We start from the raw sequence: 23103 nt of genomic DNA, 5'->3' as shown, positions 1-23103 counted from the left end.
CAAATGCTTGTTTTTCTATGCTGTGCTTGTAAAAAAAATAATTTAAAAAAATCTGTTGCACTAGCTTGCCAAGGACAGTCCTATTGCCAATGCCCGTTCTCGTTTCTGAGCTTCCATTTGACAACCTAATTTGTGCGAGCCGCGATGTTCATTGGATACTTCCATTTAATTTCAGATGACTAATTCTCATAATTAAAGTCTTCTCATTACAACATTGAACACAAGAAGTTGTCTTCGTCGTTCCATGGGCAGGGGTTTGTTTGATGATATATTTCAGAGGGAGTTGGGCTTATTTTTGACGCCGCCGCTATCTAGCCCAGTTTCTTCCGACCGCTCCAAGATGGCGAAACGTATGGTTTGTGACGTCAGAGCGACGCGATAATTCCCCCTGGAGACGAGGTGCGAGAGAGCGCGGTTGCTAGAGCGGGTTTAAACTGTAGTGAGAGGCGGGGAAGGGGCAGAGCACCACTCGGGGTGGGGGGCACTGAAGGGGGGAGCGGGCAGGACGGGGCAACACTGGACAAAAAAGCACAAGAAAAAGCCATAGGACAGTGAAACGAGAGTGGGAGGGGGGTTCTGGGTAGAAGACTTTGGAGATAGGATAGGTGGTCGGTGAGTGTTGGGCCGAAGAAGATGTATGTACTACGGAACGAAAAAAAGAAAAGTAGAAGGGGGAGCTGGTAAGGGTCTAGACAGGAAGCCCAGGTGTAGCCGTTGGAGGAAAGCAGGGTGCAGAGCCTTGTTGGGGAGGAGATGAAAAGGGGTGGGGGAAGAATTAGTGTTAAGGAGAGGTGTGTGGGTGAAGTGAATAGTAAATGAAAAACGGTATATGTTTTTTAGGACTGCCATAAAAGGGAATTTGGGAGAACGAGGGGTGTAAGTGGTGGTGAAATAGGTGGGAGGGGGGAAGACCATAAGAGGATAATAAAAATGGGGAGTAATATGAAAGGGTAGCATGCAGGAGGCAGAGGAGTGGCGAGGGTGAGTAGATACTGACCATTCCAGAGATAGTTACCCATTGAGAAGGTGAAGGAGGGAGGTCAAGAGAGAAAGTTAGTGTAATGGGGTTAAAACACCAATGGACGAGGCCGTGAACTATAAACTGAAGTGGGAATGTATGGGAGGCGAGGAGAGGAAGTGGTTACCGGGGTAGACTTTATGCCATATGGTGGATGGCACGTGCTGCCCCTGTGTGTGTCGCCAACTGCAGTGATATGCATTATCCCCTGTTGGTACAGGGCAGCATCCTCTTGTAAGCACCAGGCGAATCCGTTGCATCCAGCTCCATTGGCCTCCTCTCCGTGAGAGCTTGACCCTACAGTTGGACCTGGACTTTAGGTGCAGTGAAGGTATACAATTGTTACATTCCTACGTGGCTGATTATGAAGTCTGACAGGGTTTGATCTGGTGTCACACGTCCCTTCACAGAGGGAAACCATGGTTAATGTTGACTATAACTCCAGTGCACACTAAAACTACTGTATTTTCATACCAACGATGGGTGTAACTGTGACCCACCTTGTGTAGACCTCAGTGTGTTGATTTCTGAAATATGGTTCATCGCTAGTGTTTGAATGTTTTACCTACTGGTCTGCAGTAAGTGCCGTCACATTGGTGGCTACCAAATTGCCTTAAGGTTGCATGGTGAAGAAACAGTTCTAGGCCTGCCCCAGTGGTTTTGATGAAACCACTCCTAACATTTCATACTGTTATTGAAGGCATTGGACTGTGATTTTTATCAATAAATGACTGATGCAAACACCTAGAGACGTAAATAAGTTAAAAGTTGCTCTTCTAACATGGCTCTCAAGCCGTTGCATGTCTGGTGTAACTGCTCATGTCCTAGAACTGACAACAAGAACAGACCGTAACTGGTAAAGATCATATCTTGTTAGTTTGGATTCACCATTATCTTTTATTGAGTAAAATTTTCATATTTAGGCATCTTATTGATGACTGTTAAACCTTGTGGTTTGTGTGCTAGAAGATGCCTTTGTTAGCCTTGGTTACGGTTCCTTCTTTGCTATTTTTTAAATAATTATTTCATAATCCTGAAGTCTGGGTCAGCTAGCTCCTCTACATGTATTGTGTTTGTCTGATCCTTAGTAGAATGTCCATGCCTTATTTATTGACTTGTGGGACCCAAGAGCTACTAGTTGTCCAGCAATTGGATAAGTAGATCTATCATTTTGTTACATTTACATTTTACATGTTCTTCTCGTGCTTGCATGCACGAGTTTGGTTGCTTGTTATTTTATAAAGTCTTGATTCGTGGCACAATCAGTATGTTATAGAATAAAATATGATTGGTCCTGTGAATCAAGACTGGCAGTTGTTTGGAGCCAGCCGGAGCCTGAAGTCCTGTATCTGGTGTTGCTTCCTTTTTTATTTAGATTAAATTTCAATTCATACATTTCTGTGTCTTCAAATCCATCTTAACAATTGGTGACGATTAAGGAAGCACCTTTTCCTGGAACCCGTTACTTGGAATTATTTTCTTTATGGAATTTTTTTTTTTTTCATCGTCTTCTACCACGCATTTCTGAAATGTTAACTAGTGTTGGTGGAGCTAAAAAAAAATAAACTATTGATTAATCTGCAGTTTATCACCAGATTGAGCTACACGAAAACCGCAAAGACTACACTGCATTTATCACCCTTTTTGGGTGCTTCAGGTATGAGCTACACGAAAACCGCAAAGACTACACTGCATTTATCACCCCTTTTGGGTGCTTCAGGTATAATAGAATGCCTTTCGGATTAGCCTCCGCCGCAGCTATTTTTCAACGTGTCATGCAAGACATTTTGAAAAATTGCAATAACGCAATCTGTTTTCAGGATGATATCCTTGTGTTTGGAGGCGATGCACAAGAACATTTGTCAGTATTAGAAAATGTTCTTAAGGTACTGCCGGATCATGGTTTGACAATAAAACACTCCAAATGCAAATTTGGAGTCAAATATGTAACCTATCTAGGACATGAACTGTGTGAAGAAGGAATTAAACCCAAGACTGATTTGGTTGAGGCTATACAATCTGCTCCCCATCCTAAATATAAGGATGATGTAAGGTCTTTTTTAGGTGTTACTGAGTTCTATTCAAGGTATGGACCAAATTTCTCTTGTCGTACTTTTAATATTAGACAATTAATTAAGAACCAGAACAAATTCTGTTGGTCTAAAGATTGTGAAACTGAATTTGTGGATGTCAAGAAAGCAATTTGTGCAACTACTGCTCTTTCAGGTTTTGACACATCACTTTCATGCATTGTTACCACTGATGCTTGTTACCACTGATGCCAGTTCAAAAGGTTTAGGGGCAGATCTAGCTCAAAAGTCCAGTTCTGGCAAGGAATGCATCATTGCTCATGCGTTAAGAGCACTCACACCTGCAGAAGAGAAATATTCTACAATAGAAAGAGAGACATTGGCATGCGTGTGGGCTCTTGAGCACTTTAAAGTGTTTGTATGGGGCAAAGAATGTTTAATTAGAAGTGACCATAAACCTTTAGTGTGGTTATTAACCACAGAGGGCATGTTGAAAGCTTCTGCACGTATTGCGCGCATGTCCATGCGTCTTCAAGATTTTATTTACACTGTTGTTTATGTGCCTGGCAAAGAAAGTGTAACTGCAGAGTTTCTGTCTAGAATGCCTTTTCCGCTCAAAGAAAGTACTCCCAGTGAGTGGGATGACTTCCAGATTGCTTTAGTACATGATGAGGATTCCTTACCTATTGACCAAAATGTATGGTGTGAAGAATTTGAAAATGATCCCTTATTAAAGGACGTAGAAAAATACATTTGTAAGGGATGGCCACATAAAAAGAACATCAATTCTGATCTTAGATGTTTTTTTGAAATAAGAAATGAGCTCTCGTGTGTAGATGGTTTGCTTAAGAGAGGTGACCGAGCTATTCCCCCCATGTAAGCTCAGACACAGTATTGTTTCCCATGGTCATGAAGGCCATGGTGGTATTGTTAGAACCAAGCAAAAAGTAAATTGTTTCTGGTGGCCAGGTATGGACATTTTTATTGAACGCATTGTTAGTAATTGCATCACATGTGCTAATGTGGACAAGACTTTGGTCACTCTTAAATCTAATTTGGGGAGATCATGTGATTCCTGATTATCTGTGACATACCATTGCTATGGATATCATGGGACCAGTTGGTCCAAATTCAAAGTATATTCTTGCGGCTATTGATGTATTCTCTAGATGGCCTGTCATCAAAATTGTAGAGAAAGTAGATACTGATGCTGTTTTATCTTTTTTGGATGAAACTTAATCTGAGGAGGGCATACCAGTTCGTCTTATTACTGATAATGGCGTACAATTTCTCTCTAACAAGGCTAAAGCGTACTTTAAAAGAGTAGGTATAATTCATTGTACTGCCTCTCTATACAATCCCAGTGGCAATGGTGTCATTGAGCGATTTAATAGGGTTCTCAAGAGTGCAGTTCAAATTGTTAGTAATGACGATGATAAATGGGAATTACAGATTTTCAAAACAGTTTGGATGCACAGGACCTCGACTAATGTCATGACTGGTTTTTCCCCTTTTGAAATTATAAGAGGTACAATTCCCAGAACCAAATATAATCCTGTATGGTAGGCTCCTTCTACTGTGTCTAATATTGATTTTATGGCTGTTAAGGAAAGACTTGTTCAAAATCATGCTATCAATAAAGAACGGGTTGACAAAAAAGGTTGAAAACATGATCCCATTGTCAAAGTTGGCATGCTAGTTAAAGTTAAGAAACCTTGGAAAGTTAAAAAAAAAAGGTGAGAGCCAATTTATGGGTCCTTTTGAAATTAAAGAAGTCCTTAAAAACTCAGTCAGACTGAATGATAACAAGGTTTGGAATTTCAGCACAATTGCTGTTCTCAAAGGTGACACAAATGTTTTTTCTAATTCTGAGATTGGAAAAAAAAAAACTGACAGTTTTGATGATGAAGACTCAAGTGAATGCCCTGTTCTTGCTCCTGGTTTTACCAATGCTTCTGATAACATTATTAATACTGAAGAACTTGGTAAACATCAAAGAAAGAAACCAGGTTGGATGTCGGATTTTGTCTCATTTATCAGAAACAAATTTGTAAAATAAATTGGATTTTTTATTGTTTATTAAATGGGAAAGATGCGTTACATTTGCATTTTACATGTTCTTCTCGCGCTTGCATGCACGAGTTTGGTTGCTTGTTATTGTATAAAGTCTTGATTCGTGGCACGAACAGTATGTTATAGAATAGAACATATGATTGGTCCTGTGAATCAAGACTGGCAGTTGTTTGGAGCCAGCCGGAGCCTGAAGTCCTGTATCCGGTGGTGCTTCCTTTTATTTGGATTAAACTTCAATTTATACATTTCTGTGTCTTCGAATCTATGTTAACACATTTGTTAATAATGGGTGTTTTGGGGTGTGGTGATAGCCAGCTGTTGACTTATTTGATGTGTTTTGGATGCATTTGAAGAGTTCTGTATAATGTGGTCTAGTGTACATTAGTGTGTGTCCGGAGTTGTTGGGAAGTAGTGCTGTGAGTACTCCTTTAGTGTTAGTGTGTTCAGGCCCATATGTTGGCCAACTTCTAGTATGCGCCACATTTGTTCTTTTGCCTCCTTCATACACAGGTAGATAGATGGCCCATTGATTGCCCTGCACCCTTGACTCTCTTGCAAGCACTCTGGCCTGTACTGATGTTCCTCAGTATACCATGATTCCTCTTCTGAATGTTTGGGTTCCTCTCGTCTGTGGCACCTGACACCTAGTTTAACGTACCAGAATGATCACTCCCCTCCTTGTGGCCATAGTTCTATTTCGCAAATATATATCTGAGCTGACAGGTCGTCATAAGCTTTATGATCCTCTTGAGGTGGTGTTATCTAAAAGGTGGCCTTCCACGGGACTACCTGAGCTGGAGCAAGTGATTATCGTGAAACGCCGACCGAGGAATCGCCTAACCTGTGGACCCTTGCTGTTGTTGGAGCCTCCTTGTTGACCTGCCTCCACTGCTTGCCGCACCCGCTTCGCTTCGTGGGTCCTGTGGAGGGACGGTAAACGGACTCTGTGTGTGCCTGGGGCCTGATAGGTCATCACGGGCAAGTAACGCTGCAGGGACTCGCTTGACCAGGAGTCCCAGCACGGCATAGGAGATCTTGCCGGCGCTCCCTGCTAGCCCCGCCCACGGCCTGAAAAATTGCAGAAATTGCCCGGAATCCTCATCACCTGCGGGAATCGTGAAACGCCGACCGAGGAATCACCTAACCTGTGGAACCTTGCTGTTGTTGGAGCCTCCTTGTTGACCTGCCGCCACTGCTTGCCGCACCCGCTTCGCGGGTGCCGCTTCGCGCTGTGGGTCCTGTGGAGGGGCGGTCCACGGACTCTGTGTGTACCTGGGGCCTGATAGGTCATCACGGGGAAGTAACGCTGCAGGGACTCGCTTGACCAGGAGTCCCTGCACGGCATAGGAGATCTTGCCGGCGCCCCCTGCTAGCCCGCCCACGGCCTGAAAATTGCAGGAATCCTCATCACCTGCGGGAATCGTGAAACGCCGACCAAGGAATCGCCTAACCTGTGGACCCTTGCTGTTGTTGGAGCCTCCTTGTTGACCTGCCGCCACTGCTTGCCGCACCCGCTTCGCTTCGTGGCTCCTGTGGAGGGGCGGTCCACGGACTCTGTGTGTGCCTGGGGCCTGATAGGTCATCACGGGCAAGTAACGCTGCAGGGACTCGCTTGACCAGGAGTCCCAGCACGGCATAGATCTTGCCGGCGCTCCCTGCTAGCCCCGCCCACGGCCTGAAAAATTGCAGAAATTGCCCGGAATCCTCATCACCTGCGGGAATCGTGAAACGCCGACCGAGGAATCACCTAACCTGTGGAACCTTGCTGTTGTTGGAGCCTCCTTGTTGACCTGCCGCCACTGCTTGCCGCACCCGCTTGGCGGGTGCCGCTTCGCGCTGTGGGTCCTGTGAAGGGGCGGTCCACGGACTCTGTGTGTACCTGGGGCCTGATAGGTCATCACGGAGAAGTAACGCTGCAGGGACTTGCTTGACCAGGAGTCCCTGCACGGCATAGGAGATCTTGCCGGCGCCCCCTGCTAGCCCGCCCACGGCCTGAAAAATTGCAGGAATCCTCATCACCTGCGGGAATCGTGAAACGCCGACCGAGGAATCACCTAACCTGTGGACCCTTGCTGTTGTTGGAGCCTCCTTGTTGACCTGCTGCCACTGCTTGCCGCACCCGCTTTGCGCTGTGGGTCCTGTGGAGGGGCGGTCCACGGACTCTGTATGTGCCTGGGGCCTGATAGGTCATCACGGGGAAGTAACGCTGCAGGGACTCGCTTGACCAGGAGTCCCGGCACAGCATAGGAGATCTTGCCGGCGCACCCTGCTAGCCCCGCCCACGGCCTGTCATACGCCTTATTTCATCAGCTCCTATTTCCGTCTCGCGGGACGCGAGCGGGCCAAGTCCGGGCCAAGTCCTGGCCCTCTGTGGCCAGAAGAGGCTGGGCTGGGGCCACTCTCTTGCCTACGTGAAGGACATTTATTGTACATTCTTTCATTAACCCATTATGGCCTTGAGTCATGAACATTTGACATCTGTTAAGGCTGGGGGTTTTACTAAAGGCACATTAGACCGTTATTTTAGCAAGGTTCCCATGGATCTAGGGAGGGAGGACACATTAGCTAGAGCCGGGCCGAGCGCCGCCAGTCAGTCGAACGTATGAAGAATAGGCCCCTTATAGATCTATCACAACAAGCCATTTTGCCTGATGTAAGCCCCTCTATTGAAATTGATGACTTGCTCTCTACAGATAGTGTTCCCGTACTTTTGCGGGAGTTATCCCCTCCATTTTCTTTACCTAATTCGTCTGATAGTTTACATGCAAACACCATCCCTCCTCCTAGCTATTCCCTATTAGAAGTAGAAGCGATAGTTAACCCTTCCCTGCCAAATGTGGTGATCACGAAAAAGAAGAATAGGAAACCATTGTTGTTGTCCAAAGCTCTTGGCCCACCACCAAATAAAAGGAGGAAGAAGGGCGGAGACCCATGTAGACCCAGGATCAGCCATTCTGATTTTGGGAAAAACACTAAGGCTGCTAAACCAGCTGTATCTATCTCAAAGGCCCCCATAGTAATTGCACCAACCCCAAAGGCTGCTTCAACTACAGTACCAACATTAGCGGAATTAGGCACTCCTTTGCATTGTCCTCCAAAGGAAGTACAATTTACTGACCCTTTGGAAAGTATCGAACATCTCATAAGGTCATTCATGTTACTAATTATCGAGAGGTTGAAGAGGGTTGAGGAAAGGCTAGGGAATATAGAGCTGGCCATTAGTAGTAAAGCTGGGCAGGTTAAGGACCAAGCGGTCCTGGCCCATTCTCCCGTAGCCACGATGCCTTCTTCTTTTCCTCCTGCTGCGCGTGAAGGCCCAACCAAAGTTAGCACGACCACAGATTATAAACAACAGAGGCTAATACCCCCTAAACCTGCAAGGCAATCGGCTTCGCTTGTTGCTAGCGAAACCCAGAGGGTTGGGGAAAAACAGGGCGCAGGAAACATGGGTGATGAGTAGGAGCTCTAGCACTGCTAAGGACGCGAAACTTAAGGAGCCTCAAGTTGAACTACCGCCAGAAGCTGTCCCCTATGTGGTTGTACTAGCGGGAGTCCCAATACTTCCGGATGGTAAGAGGGAAGGGTTTTCTCAGCTCAAAAATAAAACTGTATATTGGCTGAGCCAAAATCGTCCCCTCCCTTATAATATTAACGGCGAGATCCTTCATGTTCGCAGACTCTCCTGGCTGGGAAGTAGGGTGAAGGACATTAAGGGGGATTTAATTGTTATTAATTTCAGAGACCCCGAGGCCGTTAGACATATTCTAAACTGGTCAGTAGGGAATCCTGGTAATTCTATCGCCCCTTTTGAACTCACCTATTTTTACCCCAGAACCCAAGGGACCAGAGTTGGGCACTCTGGGGCTCTTGTCTTCCCACAGACTAACCCATGTGTATTTTATAATAATGGGCATGCAATGTTGGAACCTAATTTCAAACCAATGACCTTTGATAACGTCCCAAGGTGGGACATTGTGCCGCCCAGGAGCTATGGGAGTAGAAACGGGAGGATGGACCACCTGGTACCATTCACGCCGTTTGAAGCCTTAAATAGATTTGAAGCCCTTTCTGGCCTCGACGGTTGTGATTGACAGACGTGGCCATTGACCAACTTACCCCTCGCTACTGCCCAATCTGACCCAATCAATAATCTTAGACCACTGCATATTGGTAAATCTGACCCAATTGAACGATTCAGACCACTAGAGGGGATCTTGACATCAGAATCACCCACCGAGTCCCCATCTACTCCTTCCCTTATCTTTCGTTCTCTCTCAAATTGCATACCTGAGCAGGGGGCTGGTGCTGGGTCCTTCACCTTGAGCGATTCCAATGGTTCCTTTGACTCCCTAACACCTAAGCATGCTACTGATGTTGATCATGTTAAAATTCTCTCGTGGAATGTGGCGGGTCTCAAGAATAAATTGCCCATTCCTGAGTGGGGTGCGTTTATTGCCTTATTTGACATTTGTATGTTGCAAGAAACTTGGATGCTCAAAGAGAGTGTGGTCCCGGGCTTTGCAACATACGACATTCTGGCAAGTATGAGCAGTAGGGGCAGGCCCTCGGGCGGGCTGTCCATATGGGTTGGCACGTATCTAGGAGTGAAGGCACTAAAAATTCCAACTACAGGGCTCGAAAAATCTGAAAAATGGTACTAGTCCTGCAGGTCTAGTACCTTGAAAACTCTCCTCGACCTAACAGTAACCTACTTGACCTCCGTCTCTGAAAGCAGAGCAAAAGTGACAAGATAACAAGATTTAAAGGCATCGTTATTGCTCTTTTGCTTTGTGAGCAATAAAAAGGCCTTTAAATCTTGTTATCTTGTCAGATTTGCTCAGTTTTCAAAGACGGAGGACAAAAGTTAGGCAGTTTTCCTACTCGCCAGAAAGGGCGAGTAGAACCTAAAAATAGCTCTACCTCATAAAATGTACCTCGCAAATGCGAGCGGTCGAGTGGATTTGTCGAGCCCTGAACTAATTCTCGGGACGTACAACTTGTTCTGCTGGACCCAATAAAAGGCCCAAATATCGCTTTGATAAATGTTTACTGAAGGCCAATTAAGCGGGGCCTTGAATCTGAGGCTATTACTGCACTGTCTAACCTCATACAGTCACTTGACTCCGCCACTGTGTTAATCTTGGGTGGGGACTTTAATTGCCATTTTGAGCCCCTTTGGGATCCAAATGTAGGAGACTCAGATGAAGTGGATTTACTATGGAATATTCCAGACCCGCTGACCCCTTTGGTTAAGGTCTGGACCCCCCCTCTCTTGCAACTGCAGTCGCTCTCCTTAGCTGCATCGTTACGAGCTTGCAATGGAAGGGTGAAGCCAGATAGACCTGGTAAAGTAACGTTCAATAGATTAAATCATACCTCGATAATTGACTACATCTTTATGGAGGCAAGGCATTGGGACAGGCTTTATGAGTTTGTGGTCATTGAGAGGTTTGACAGTGACCATAATGCTCTAGCTTTGACCCTTAAACCGGGGAACTTTGGACTAAAAAACCCTTCCCCGGATGAGAACCAAGTCCCTGACCCATTGATAATTACAAACTGCAGAAGGAGGGTTAAATGGCCAGAATTTCAAATGTCCGACAGTAAACTTGCGGAACTGTATGAGATCATCATACCATTCATTGAAGAGATGGGGAGAGTTGGCCCTTTGGGCAGCTCAACTGATATTCATGGCCAACTGGTTGTTGCTCTAAAAGATATCCTGTATCCAGTAAAGAGGGTAATTCAGCTCCGGACCGCAACAGCTCGGTGGTTCAACACGACTTGTCGCATGGCCAAAAAGGCTCTGTTGCTGGTCTTAAAAACCAACGACAGAGAAGCCATCAGGGTAAATCGCTCCCTGTATAAAAAGGCAATCAGCGATGCGAAGAAGGAAAGGGAGGCTGCAGTGTGGGAGGAGTTGGGTTTTGCGCTTAGTCGCAATGACGCCAAATCATTTTGGTCCATCGTAGCAACTGGAGTTAGTGGGCAATTCCACGCTCCTGCCCCCAACATTGCCACCTCAATCTGGGAAAGCCACTTTGGTGATCTATATGGCACGCCTGATTATGATGGTTTGTCTGTTAGTATTCCTGAACCTCCGCCACCTCTTGTATGTTGTGCTCCAATCCGAACTTTTTACCCTGGTTGAGGTAGAAACAGCGATAGGAAAAATGCTCCCTAATAAGGCTCCTGGCCTTGATAAATTGCCTGGGGACCTGTTTAGGGCACAACCAAAGATATGGGCCCCTTATTTGGTCGTCCTATTTAACCGTATCTTGCAGGGGGATGATGTGCCCCCCACCTGGCTAGGAGCAGAAATTGTGCCCATTCTAAAAAAGGGCTGCCCATTAACTCCCTCTTAATTATAGGCCCATTAGCCTAATTGATACTTCGCAAAAACTAATGGGGAGGGTTCTCCTGGACAGGGTCTTGGGGTGGATTGAGGAGAATGGGATTCTGTCTACATTCCAGGCAGGTTTTAGGGCTGGTACCTCCACTCTTGATCAGATCTTTCGCCTGCAGGTCTTGCAATGGTAAACAGCTATGGTGGAGGGTGGCAGCCTCTACCTTGTGTTTGTGGACCTGCGGGCAGCTTTTGATCTAGTTCCACGAGCTAAATTGTGGCAGGTCTTAGCAGACTTGGGTCTTCTGCCCTATTTACTGGCCGTCCTATCTAGGCTCCATGAAAATAATTTCGCCCAGGTAAGGTGTGGCAAGTATGGTGGTCTTACTGACCGATTTCCTGTCCAAAAAGGTGTCCGCCAAGGGTGTGTGTTGGCTCCCACACTATTCAGCCTCTATATTTATGGTCTTGTGGACCATCTGAATTGTGTGGTAAACAATGATGCCCCTAAATTGGTTACAGGTCGAGTGCCCGTTCTGATGTTTGCAGACGACACTTTGTTGCTGTCTAGAACATCATCGGGCATTCAAAATACACTGGATGGTTTTGTGAAGTTCTGCGGGGATTGGAAATCAATCTGGGGAAAACAAAAATTATGATTTTCAACCCCCCGAAGCGGGTGCGCCCAAATCCAGTTCTATTTGGCACTCCCCTTGAAAGGGTTAAAACCTTTGTTTATTTGGGCGTTACTTTAACTGAGAACTTTAACTGGAATGCGCAGATTGCTAAGTCGACACTCAAGCTCTCTCAGTTGGTGGGGGGTCTAAACAAAGTTTAAAAAAAATCAACTTACAAACCAGTGTCCCTTGCTTTGGAGATTTACTGTGGGCAGGCCAGAGTGGCTGCAATTTATGGGGCTGAACTTTGGGGACATAAACAGACAGGGACACTCATAAAGGCTGAGCAGTCTTTTTTAAGAACTCTTGTAGGGCTCCCTTCTAGCACGCCTTTAATCCCCCTTAGATTTGACCTTGGTTTAGTCCCAATAGAGGAGATCATAAGTGCCAGACCAATCTTGTATTGGAAGAGGTTGTGGTCAGTCCCTGAACTGGCCTCATATAGAGCAGAATTTGTTGAGATTTGGCCTGTCCTTAAACACAAAAAGATCCCTTGGCTCCAGCATATTAATGCAGTTAGTATTTGTCTAGGACTGCCGGAACTGTGGGTAACCCCGGAAACCTACTGTTCTGGGCTATCAAAGAAAGAACTCCTCTCCCTGATATGTATACAGAATTCTCAATCACTTTCGAGCTCTACAGCGGTGGGTAGGTTGACTTCAGAGTTCCTCATAGTTAAACCAGACCCAAAACTTTGGGAATTTATGGACCAAATTGAACCTCCGCTTGCCCGAAAACTATACATTCAGTTAAGACCTGGTACCCTACTGGTTAGGTCCTTCTCATCTAAGTGGCAGACGCAGAACCAGCAAATTTGCCCTGCATGTAATTATAAAACGGAGACTGTTGCACATGTGTTGTTCTTCTGTCCTGCCTACTATGTAATCAGAAAACGTTGGTTGATTCCCATCTGCAGGAACTTGGGATTTCGTTATTTTATGCAGGCTTGTTGGTCTTTAACTTATGACACCCACCCCCCTATTGTCTTTGCAGTATCTCGCTATCTATACAGCATGTGGCGTAGGAGACAAATTTTTTAAAATTAATTTTTGTACTTATTCCTCTTTCACTGATAACTTGTAGTTTAACTCCTCTTTTATTCTTTTATGCTTATTTATTGTCTTATTGTATTTGCTGATGTACTTATGTGTACTTTTATGGTCTTATGACCGAAATAAAGTTATCACTGACTGACTGACTGACTGACTGACTGACTGACTGACTGACTGACTGACTGACTGACTGACTGACTGACTGACTGATTATCACATAGACAGGCGTCTAGGGTAGACTGAGAAACACACACTGGAAGGATTTTAGAGATTGAGCGTGAAGCGAAGAAGAATAAAAGAAAAAGGTGAGCTTTGCAAATAGCGAAGCGAAAGGCTCTTTTGTGTTTTTCACAGAGTAGAAAAAACAAACAGAAATGTAGAATCATTTACGTTACTTTTGACAGAAATATGCTATGGTGAAATGTAAAATATACTTACTACCCTCATAATAAAAACGTTAAAATGGCTTTATTTTTCAGTTTGCAGTTTAAAAAAAAATAACTATTCATTTAATCGTGGGAACGACTACGCCTTTGACCGAAACCCACTGAATTGTGGGTGCAACGTGTACCAGTGAGCTCTGACCTCGTTTGAGCTGCAAGTAGGAGTTGGCAGGGCAGCATCCAGCTGAAGAGGGAAAAGTACCGAAAGCAGCGGCAAAGGCAGAGGAGGGAAAAGACCTGAGAAGGGAGGGAAGTGGAAGGGGCGGAGGACGGCGCCTCTGTTACAACTGAAGAATGGGCTGGGTAGAGAGAGGCTCAAACAGGTAGAGCACAAGGGATATGTGTGACTGCCCGCAGAGACGGTGGGAAGGCACTGTGAGATTGTGGACAAAGACGGTGGGAAGGCACTGTGAGATTGTGGACAAGCCTGGGGGGCAGCCAGGAACCATCGTACGAGTGCCCCTCTTCATGTTTTAAAATTCAGAAACGAAGCATTACTGTTCTAAGCAGTCAGAGGTACGTGCTTGTAGTGAAGTGTATTTTTTGCTGTAAGGCCAGGGTCTGCTGGTGTTGTGTTAACATTGGAGTGACAGCCACGAGGGAGTAGAAGTACCGAATCTGTCCGACACTGGGCGCAGAGATGTTCCTAGTGAGAGTTGTAAATGGTTTTTTGTTTTTTTTAAAGTTTTTTTTTTTTTTTTTTAGACCTTTTAGGGAATTCCGAGGCTCGCCTTGTGCTGTCCTTTCACTGTTTCCAAAATGCCCCTGTCTACGCTTTTGTTAGACAATGAATTTCTGAAGCGCAGAGCTAGCTAATCAAGAGAGACTCTGCTAATGGTGAGTAGTTTACACCTAGGCACGGGGTCAAGGCCGCCGTTGGCATCCTCGGCCCAGTTTTCGTCTAGTATTTGAATATGTTTTAAGAAAGTTTTCACCGGCTCCACTGCTCTCTGTACCCAAGTGGCAGCTGAAGAGTGTAAGGTGGGATCCCATGATTACACAAGCAGCTGAAGCACCACGCATTCCTGCCTCAAATTATACGGAAGGGCTTGGACAGTGGCTCCAATTCTTAACTTGTTCAGCACTGACCGCGAGAGGCTCCTCTGGTTAGTTTGTGTCTGGGTGCATGAGGCACCCCGCTTGCGTGGAGATTGTCACCGTGGTCTGGCACAGCTTGCTGGTATCGGGCAGTGAGGGGGAACTCTCGTTCGTTGCATGCCTGTAGTCATGAATACTCTTCTTTTTGACAAAATGTCTGTGTGAGAGAAAGAGAAAAACAAGCATTTGCAATGCAATTGGTCTCGCCTTTTGGACCTTGTATGTATTTAGCTATGCAGCACATTACCCTGGGTGCTGAAACGTCTACTGTTCTTTAACATGGAGGGAAAGTAAGCACCAGACTACGTGACAAGCGGGATATGGTATAGTCCAAAGCTCTGTTTTGTGCTTGTGGAAGACAGTTTCTATGGACTGGAATCTAGAGAATGCTAAAGTGATTCTGGTATTTTACTGACCTCTGCTGGTCGCTTTCTATTGAGACAGTTAAGTAGAGGCAGTTGAACGTCCCTAATCGGAAGCAGACAAGTCTTACTTAGGGTGCTTCTCCAGAGCCCACAAAGTACATACACATATAAGTATATACTTGAGTATATACAAGAGGTCTCGAATGCTCGACCTAAAATTCGATTTTATTCAAAAGCACTGTACAAACGACCATCAAACTGTTCAATTCTTTTAACATTAATGCTTGCATAAATATAACTGAAATGCTGTGTAAAATTATTGATAAAAACGTTTTTCTTTGACTACATTTGAACGTAGGACTTCCAACCCTGCAATGAAATGATATGAGACTTCTAATGTATTTAGGTTAGTCCATTTGCAGGCTGTCCAACTTCTTGTCTCCAATAAACATCAGCAAATGATTCCCGGACAAATGCAAAGTGCAAGGTTCAGCTGCGCTGAACTGCCAATATTTCACCTAGTTAGCCAAAGTGCCTTTAAGGTGGTAGCGTTTGTCTCTGTGTTCTCCGATTTCCCTTTAACTTTGTCTGGCCTCTTTTTATTAATTTATTATTGTTATTTTTTTACGCCACTTTTCAAGACTTACTACAAATTCTTTTAATTTATCTATCACGCTTTTCTAGTTCCTTTGCCGCTGAGCTCAAGAAATTTGTTGCCTTGCATGCCAATTGGACTGTCGAGTTCCTAGTAATTTTGCGACCGTGGTTCTGCAAATTCTTATTTGTTCTTGCTTCAATATTGGCCGTAGAAGGGTTTTCTGAAGAGTTAGTAGCACCGGACAGGGGCATAGAAGATGGTGTTGTGATTCATTTTCATAACCGCAAAGGCGACATTCTATGTCTTAGTGTGGTGTTGGTAAGATACGCATCTTGTTTGTGTGTTGGGAGTATGAGACACTTCTCGGCGGTTTTGCTTATTGTCTGAAAAATACATTTCCCTTGCTTTCTGTTTGCTTCCTTGATCATTAAGGGAAACCTCTTTGCTGTGCATTTTTCTGATCACTGAGAGCCACCTTTCTTTAGTTACATGTGTAGTCATTAAGAGACACTGCTCATTGCTCCTGGGTTACCATGGTTGGGGAGGGGGGTGGTGCGTGTGTGTACACCTACACACAGCACCTCTTGTTCTAGGTATCTAGTTCACCAAAGACACTTCTGGGGTTTGAGTTTGAGTGGTTGTTAACTTGTGCCCTATTACTTTTGTATGTGTTTGGTAGGTCCACTGAAATTATGCAGCATGGGGAGATTAAATTATGCAGCAGGTTTTACTAAATAATACGGCAAGGAAAGGCAAATTATGCAGCACAATTTATGATAGCATTATTTTGTAAATTTTTAACCTGGTATCCCCTTCGGGGCTAAGGTTTCACCTCCATAGTATCCGTTTGGCACCATGTTCGGCAACAGAAAGGTGACCAGTCAGCATCTGGAAGGGCCTTCATAAAATATTTTTGTTGCGTCCTGCTTAGTAGAATCACACTTGCGTTGCCCCTGCTTCTAACATGATGATTTGTAATTCAATGGTACAAGTGCAATTTCTGTTGAACATCTGTCTTCCTTTTTACAGAGATCACTGGAAGGGAGTTTGAAGTCTCCCCTCATGGCCTGGAGAGCCTCCTGCCCTATTCTGAGCTCCTCGCTGCACAGTGACGATCTCATGAGTGACATTGAACCGCTGCCAGCATCTGGCCCAAATTCTGCCCCAACTACCCCGTCCCAGGCCTGTCCCTCTATCCAAGAGGATTTAGTAAGCTCACAACAACCCCGGCTCCATTCCCAGCCATCTTCCCCATATGGCCACCGGTGTGGTTCTTCTGAGGTTACTGCCCAGCTTTATGCCTCGCTGCGCCGGAGCAAGGAGGTAGAGGCACAGGCACGTGCTCACCTGGAACCAGTGACCTCTTCCAGGCGGTCCATTCTAAGGCCAGAACGGAATCCTGTATCCCGGGACCGAGTGGTCCTCAACGCAGAAGCCCTTGGACATCGCGAGGAGAGTGAGGGGAGTGAGGACTCTAATAGCCAAACTAGCAGCACACTCTCTTCACCCAGATCCCAACCAAGCACCTTCTCAGTGTTGCCTACCTATCAGAAGATTGAGGACCAGTCTGGAGCAGGCCATCACCAAAAGCGTCCCAGCTCTCCGGAGGGCAGACTATCTGAAGTTAGTGGCGACAGTGGGTGCATGGCTGGCCAGAACACACAAGAACCCTACACTGATCCAGAAAACTTGGAAGAGGAGGTGTCTGAAAAGTTTTCAACCAAACTGGATGTCACCTCTATCAAGATGGTGAGAAAGAAATGGGAAGGGTGATGCTCAACTTTGGGGAGGGGGTGGCAGTGTTGGGGGTTTCAGAACAGTCCTATTTAAAAGTAGTTCTTTCAGACAGGCTGGTCCTGTGAAGTGTTTTTTTAAATTTTTTTTCTTTTACACACTTTCAGCAGGCAGAGACTGACTGGGATTGGGGAGAAATGTTCTTATACACAGATAGTCGGGGAGTGAAAGCCTTTTCCAAGATTTACTTACACAAGGAAGGAGGGACAAGGATTGACTACATGTAGTTCATTCAGGCATGTTGTTGTAAGAGGAATTATTTACAAATGGAGCAACTGCTTAAATTTTAGGTGAGGGCTTTCAATATGCAAGCCTGAACAGTAGCATGACTGATTCAGCAGTGATCTTACCTTGATGATTTTGTTTTGTGGTAGAGGCTCCTACTCTGTTTTTAGTCTCCTGTTTTTGAGTTTTATTTTTCCAAGTCTCATTCTGACCACCTTTTTTGCTTTAATTTTTCTGGCAGTCTGGATCAAGACCCATCTCTGAAATGGAGAGCGTTCGCTACCACCTGCAAGGAATGCTCCGGGCTTCAAAAGATTTGCACTACAGTGAGTATTTAGCAGAGGAGAAAAGAGTAAGTGTGGGCGGGAGTGGCGAAATGAAAATTACAGGTGTCTGACGCCTTGAACAAGATGTAAGGGAAATATTCGTCGGGAGATAAGCTAAGGTCAGCCCTCAGTTGCCTTAGCCCAGTGCATCCAATATACCCGCTCAGCCATGGAATTACTTCCGTATCTCTAGGTATGTCTTTCAAAATTGCATGTCTGCCTTATGTATCTCAACAAAACTACATAGTGGGGGTCCAAGGGAAAGTTTATAGACCTGCACGGATTCAGTCCCCAAACACACTTATAGAAAAACAAAAAAGAATCCACGGGTCTGGACAAGCTCAGGAGCACGTACAGTATTTTGTTTATAAGTGTCTCCTACATCTAGAAGGAGTCCTTTATAGAGGACGGGATCCCATCACCCACTGAAGTGGCATGCTTCATCATCTGGGACCTCCTCTAGGTTGCAAAACCTAGTGCAACCAAGGGCTCCGGTTCCTAATCGTGTCCAGTCTGGGGTACTGACGAACAGAGCGTTGCCTCACATCCTGAGCTGCGGCCAGGTGAGGTGAGGAGTGCACCCGTGAAATAACGGTATCGTCATAAGTCCTGTGACGTTACATTTAATCATGAAGACATAGGATAATGTAGGTTGTATTATTTCCAACCACAGAAATCGGGTATCTGTATATTTAATTATATTCATTTTTCACCTTTTTTGTAGTAGCGTTTTATTACCTAGGTCCTGAAGAAAGCCAAGGTCACATTTGATCGTAACATGTAGACCTCTATTTCAGACTAATGCAGTTAGTTATTCAGTTAAAGCTGCATACGCACTGTTTTTAGTTTTGACTCCAGTGTAGATCATAATAAAGTTTTTTTTTTTTTTTTTCCTGATAGCCACTCCCTGCAACCATCACCCCTTACAGTGGATTTAGTAGATCCTAGATTCAACTACTTAAAAACATCCCTGATGTCCCCTCTCCTAGGGAGGGGGTTGTAGCCCTTGGTTGCACTAGGTTTTGCAACCAAGAGGAGGTCCCAGATGATGAAGCATGCCACTTCGGTGGGTGATGGGATTCTGTCCCAGTGCTCCTGACCAGTGGATTCTCTTTAGTTTTTCTACTGGACTTATGTATCTGCCAGTATTGACAGTTGAGTTGTGATTGTCAGCACCTTTCCCAACAGATGCATTACCAAACCCGCATCGAACGTCTACTAGTACTTATGAGTGCATAAAAATTTACTTGTAAGTAGATTTTTTTTTTTATCTGAAAGAACTAATCATGTACTGATTGGACGTATTCACTGATGCATCCTACAAACTTGCAACAAATCTCTGACCGACCCTTGTCTAATTTCTCATGAGTCTAGAAAATCCAACTTTTCTATTGGTATCCAAATTCCAAGTGTTGAAAAAAGCATAGTTACCAACAGACTCTGCTGCTGGGTAGAGTTGTCCCTCGGATCAGTTGACCAGGCAGCATACTCTTGCGCATTTGTTGGCCATCTGGAATCCATATCTTTAGGTTTATCGTTGGCTCCTCGCCAGTCTGCGTTCTAGGCTCTGTTTCTCTTTAGGTTTGGCTGAGGTGAAACTGAGAGGTCTCCAGCTTTACAGATTTTTCGTCTCTCCTCCTACTTGTCTTTCATTCGCGGACATCTACCAGCACAAGCTGGCTTTCTTGACCAACTGGCATATCCTTCTTTTTTTTTTTCCTCCAGTCTTTTTAACTCGCTCACCCAGGGCTGACCGAGATTTGCTTCTAGTTGATAACCTCTGGTTTATTTCAATAAATAAAAATTGGTTTTCTCACAGCTCATATTGCCAGCCATAGTTCTGTTTGACCTGGTGTACCTACTTCGATGGTGTAAATCTGGTGAATGACAGTTAAAGCTGATTTTTACTTCAGAACTTAGTTTCTCAGAGCTGAGTTGTCTATCTCTTTCTCAGGAAGATCTACCTGAATGAAAGTGCAGTCTCTTCAAAATGATATAGTGGAAACGTCTGTGTAGTAGAAGTCTCATGCATGCTTAAACAGAAGATGCAAGGTTTTTACAGCATCGCCTGACTTGTGTTGCCCTCTCTGGGATGGCAAATGTAGGGCTCTCCTGGATGGCCGATATTACATGTTCAGTGTCTCTTTGCTGTATGTTACCCATCTCCTATCTGCATATTCTTCTGCTGCACTCCTTAACTCTTCCCGTGTGTATGTGTGTGTTATAATATTTGTTTGGGTTCCATTGACAGTGTAGTACTCTTTCAGTGATCCCTAATCGGGGACCTAGATGGACCGAAACACGTTGGGCCAATTGTGTGATTGCACAAAATAAACAACTCTATCTCTGTCTTATAGCCGGTATCCTGTAAGTTTTTCCTTTTTTTGCGGTGGGGGAGGGGGTAAATTTAATGACTTTTCTGCTGAACTTCTAGTACGCTCTCAACCTGTTCTGGTCCCATTGGTTCTTGGGTATATTGAGAGTAAGACTGTCGGTGTGTCGCAGACACCAGATCATGGTACTATTTTTGACATTTACTTCTCTTTCTTCAGGTGACTCTTCGTTCATGGTTGCTGGTCTGGGGGAGAAGGAAGAGGAGCTTTCTTTCACAAGTGACAGCACCGCCAATCTTTTAACGTGAGTGACCTCTGTAACAAAGGGACGTGTTTTAAGGATTGTTATTTATGGAGAACACTTGTTTGATACCTACTTGTTAAGCACCACGTTACTGTGGTAGATTGAGTATTATTTCTCACAGGGTTGGGTACCACAAAGCTGTATTGGAGAAGTGTCATCATTTATGACACTTTGGTGAGAGCTGGCATGTGCCTGAACTGTTTTTTAATTCTTTTTTAACCGGTACCTGCATAATTCTTTTTGAACTGATACCGCTTTTAGTTTTAAAACACATCCGTAATGTAATGCTTTCACCTTAGTTTGCGCCGCATCATACATTTGTTTACTTGTTGCTGCCCGCTCCGGTCCATCCCGGCTGTGTGCCGTTCTGTGGAGGGTGTGGTTGACCTTGCGTAGGCCATCATGTCCGGGTGGGGAGGCGAACAGGAATTTCCCGCCCACTCCACTACTTAGACCCATGTGTGTCTGACTGCGCCGCTAGCGCGCAACCATGCCCGGCAGGGCCCAGGGGCCAGGTCCCCTGGCCCTGCTCAGCCACCTAGGAGACTCCGGTACGCAGCTGAAGAGCTATGGAGCCTGGCAATGCCCATGGATATATTTTGCAAACACAACATAAACTTACACAGTAATGAGTTGAAATGTGATCACTGCAATAAGACATAAAGGGCTACTAATGACAAGGACAATAAAGATAGACTGCAGCTAGCACTGCTTAACTGTAGATCTTTAGCGAAACACAAATATGAGATACAGGACGTTCTCAGGGAAAGATCATTGGATGCTCTATTCCTGACTGAGACATGGCTGAATGAGAGCTCCACCTCTGATGTTCTGGATGTAATCCCCAGTGATTATGTGTTAGTAAGGCAAGATCGGGAAGGACAAACAGGAGGGGGCATAGCCATTATTTTTAAAGCCTCAATGAAGTGTGAAATTAAACAAGCCGACCTTGACAAATGCGAGGCGTTCTTTTTCGCTTTAACGGTTACAGCACGTAATACTTAAACCGGCTTTCTAATGTACCATCCCCCAGGCCCAGGGGTACAATTTATAACTAGCCTGGAAGAGAAAGTAATACAACTCGCACTTCGACATAAAAGGTTTCTGGTACTAGGTGATCTGAACTTGCATTTTGATAACCTGCAGAACCAAGAAGTATGCATCCTACGTAACTATCTACTGTCCCTTAACCTAGTTCAGAGTAGGATTTCAAACGCACCAAGGAGACCACATTCTAGATCCCATCTTCTCCAGTTTTGAGGATATAGAGGTTGAGACACCATGGCCCATTCCCTGGTCTAATCACTATCTAGTCCAGTTTTCTATCCCTACGCACTGGAAGAGGGAAGTACAACCTACTAAGGTAATTACTACGAGGAACTGTAAGAATTTCAACTCCGATTCTTTCACACATGCCCTAATGGAGAAAATGCCCATCTTGGACATGGATGTTAATCTAGCCAACAATCAATTGGAAGCCTGGATCACAGAGGCACTAGATAAGACAGCACCGTGGAGCACCAGGACTTCAAAAAGACAAAATATAACAGCACCCTGGTTTAATGAAGAGCTGATGATGGCCAAAAAAAAATGCAAAAGGTGCGAGAGAGTCTGGAGGAAGGAATATAATAGTGAGGCGAAAGGAAATTATAAAAAAGAACTAAAACAATATCATTCCTTTAATTAAGAAAGTCGGATGTAGGTTTTACACTGATAGGATAGAAGGTGCCAGCAATTCCCAGAAAGTAATGTTTGCGATACGGAAATCCTTAAGAATACAGGAATGATACAGATGCCTCGGAGGAGAGCTGTAACAAGCTGGCAGAATGCTTCGCTGATAAAGTGGCAAAAATTTACGACACCTTCCCGATTGAAGTGAGGGAAGGAACTACTATGGCAGGTGACAGCCAGACAAACTTTGTTGGGGCAACGTTGGATGAGTTCAAGATACAGGAACTTTAAGAAATCACCACCATAGCAAAAGGGATAAAATCGGGATCCCCTTTGGACCCAGCCCAACTAAAAATTATAGTGCAAAGAGCTAATATAATTATGCCATATATTTCGGATCTTTTTTCCCGCTCCTTTCAAAATGGCGTGGTCCTCACAAAATGGAAACAGGCCATTGTGAAACCACTCAAAAAGAAGCCATCACTGGAGTACACAGTGCTGGATAATTTACGGCCTATTGCGCTGCTGCCTTTTGTGGCAAAAGTTGCAGAAAAAGTGACAAATAAACAACTCATAGACCACCTAAATAAAAACGACCTACTGCATCCTTCCCAATCAGGTTTCAGAGTGTCCCACTCACCTGAGTCGGCTCTTCTCATAGCCACAGAAATATTGAGGAAATATGCAGATGAGGGCCAAACAGCTGCACTGATTTTATTAGATCTCAGTGCGGCGTTTGACACTATCTCC

At 44.8% G+C, this 23103-nt stretch overlaps 1 protein-coding gene across 4 annotated transcripts in view; it reads left to right on the top strand.

Annotated features, from left to right (window-relative positions):
• Positions 1-314: 314 nt before the first annotated feature.
• Positions 315-23103, top strand: part of CNTROB (centrobin, centriole duplication and spindle assembly protein) — a 303393-nt gene continuing 280604 nt past the window's right edge. For 2 of the 4 annotated variants that reach the window (XM_085636906.1, XM_085636903.1), the window contains exons 1-4: positions 315-399; positions 16730-17449; positions 17961-18045; positions 20598-20682. In XM_085636906.1, coding sequence (XP_085493032.1) covers positions 16763-17449; positions 17961-18045; positions 20598-20682 — 857 coding nt within the window. In that variant the 5' untranslated portion in view covers positions 315-399; positions 16730-16762. Of the gene's footprint in view, positions 400-512; positions 1350-14009; positions 14156-16729; positions 17450-17960; positions 18046-20597; positions 20683-23103 lie in introns of those variants that run through there. The other 2 variants (XM_085636904.1, XM_085636905.1) reach the window with 2 other exon arrangements.

The sequence above is a fragment of the Triturus cristatus genome, chromosome 12, assembly GCF_964204655.1.
Source record: "Triturus cristatus chromosome 12, aTriCri1.1, whole genome shotgun sequence".
NCBI lineage: Eukaryota > Metazoa > Chordata > Amphibia > Caudata > Salamandridae > Triturus > Triturus cristatus.
Note: the sequence above shows the minus strand (reverse complement) of the source record. Positions and strands in the feature narration are given on the sequence as shown.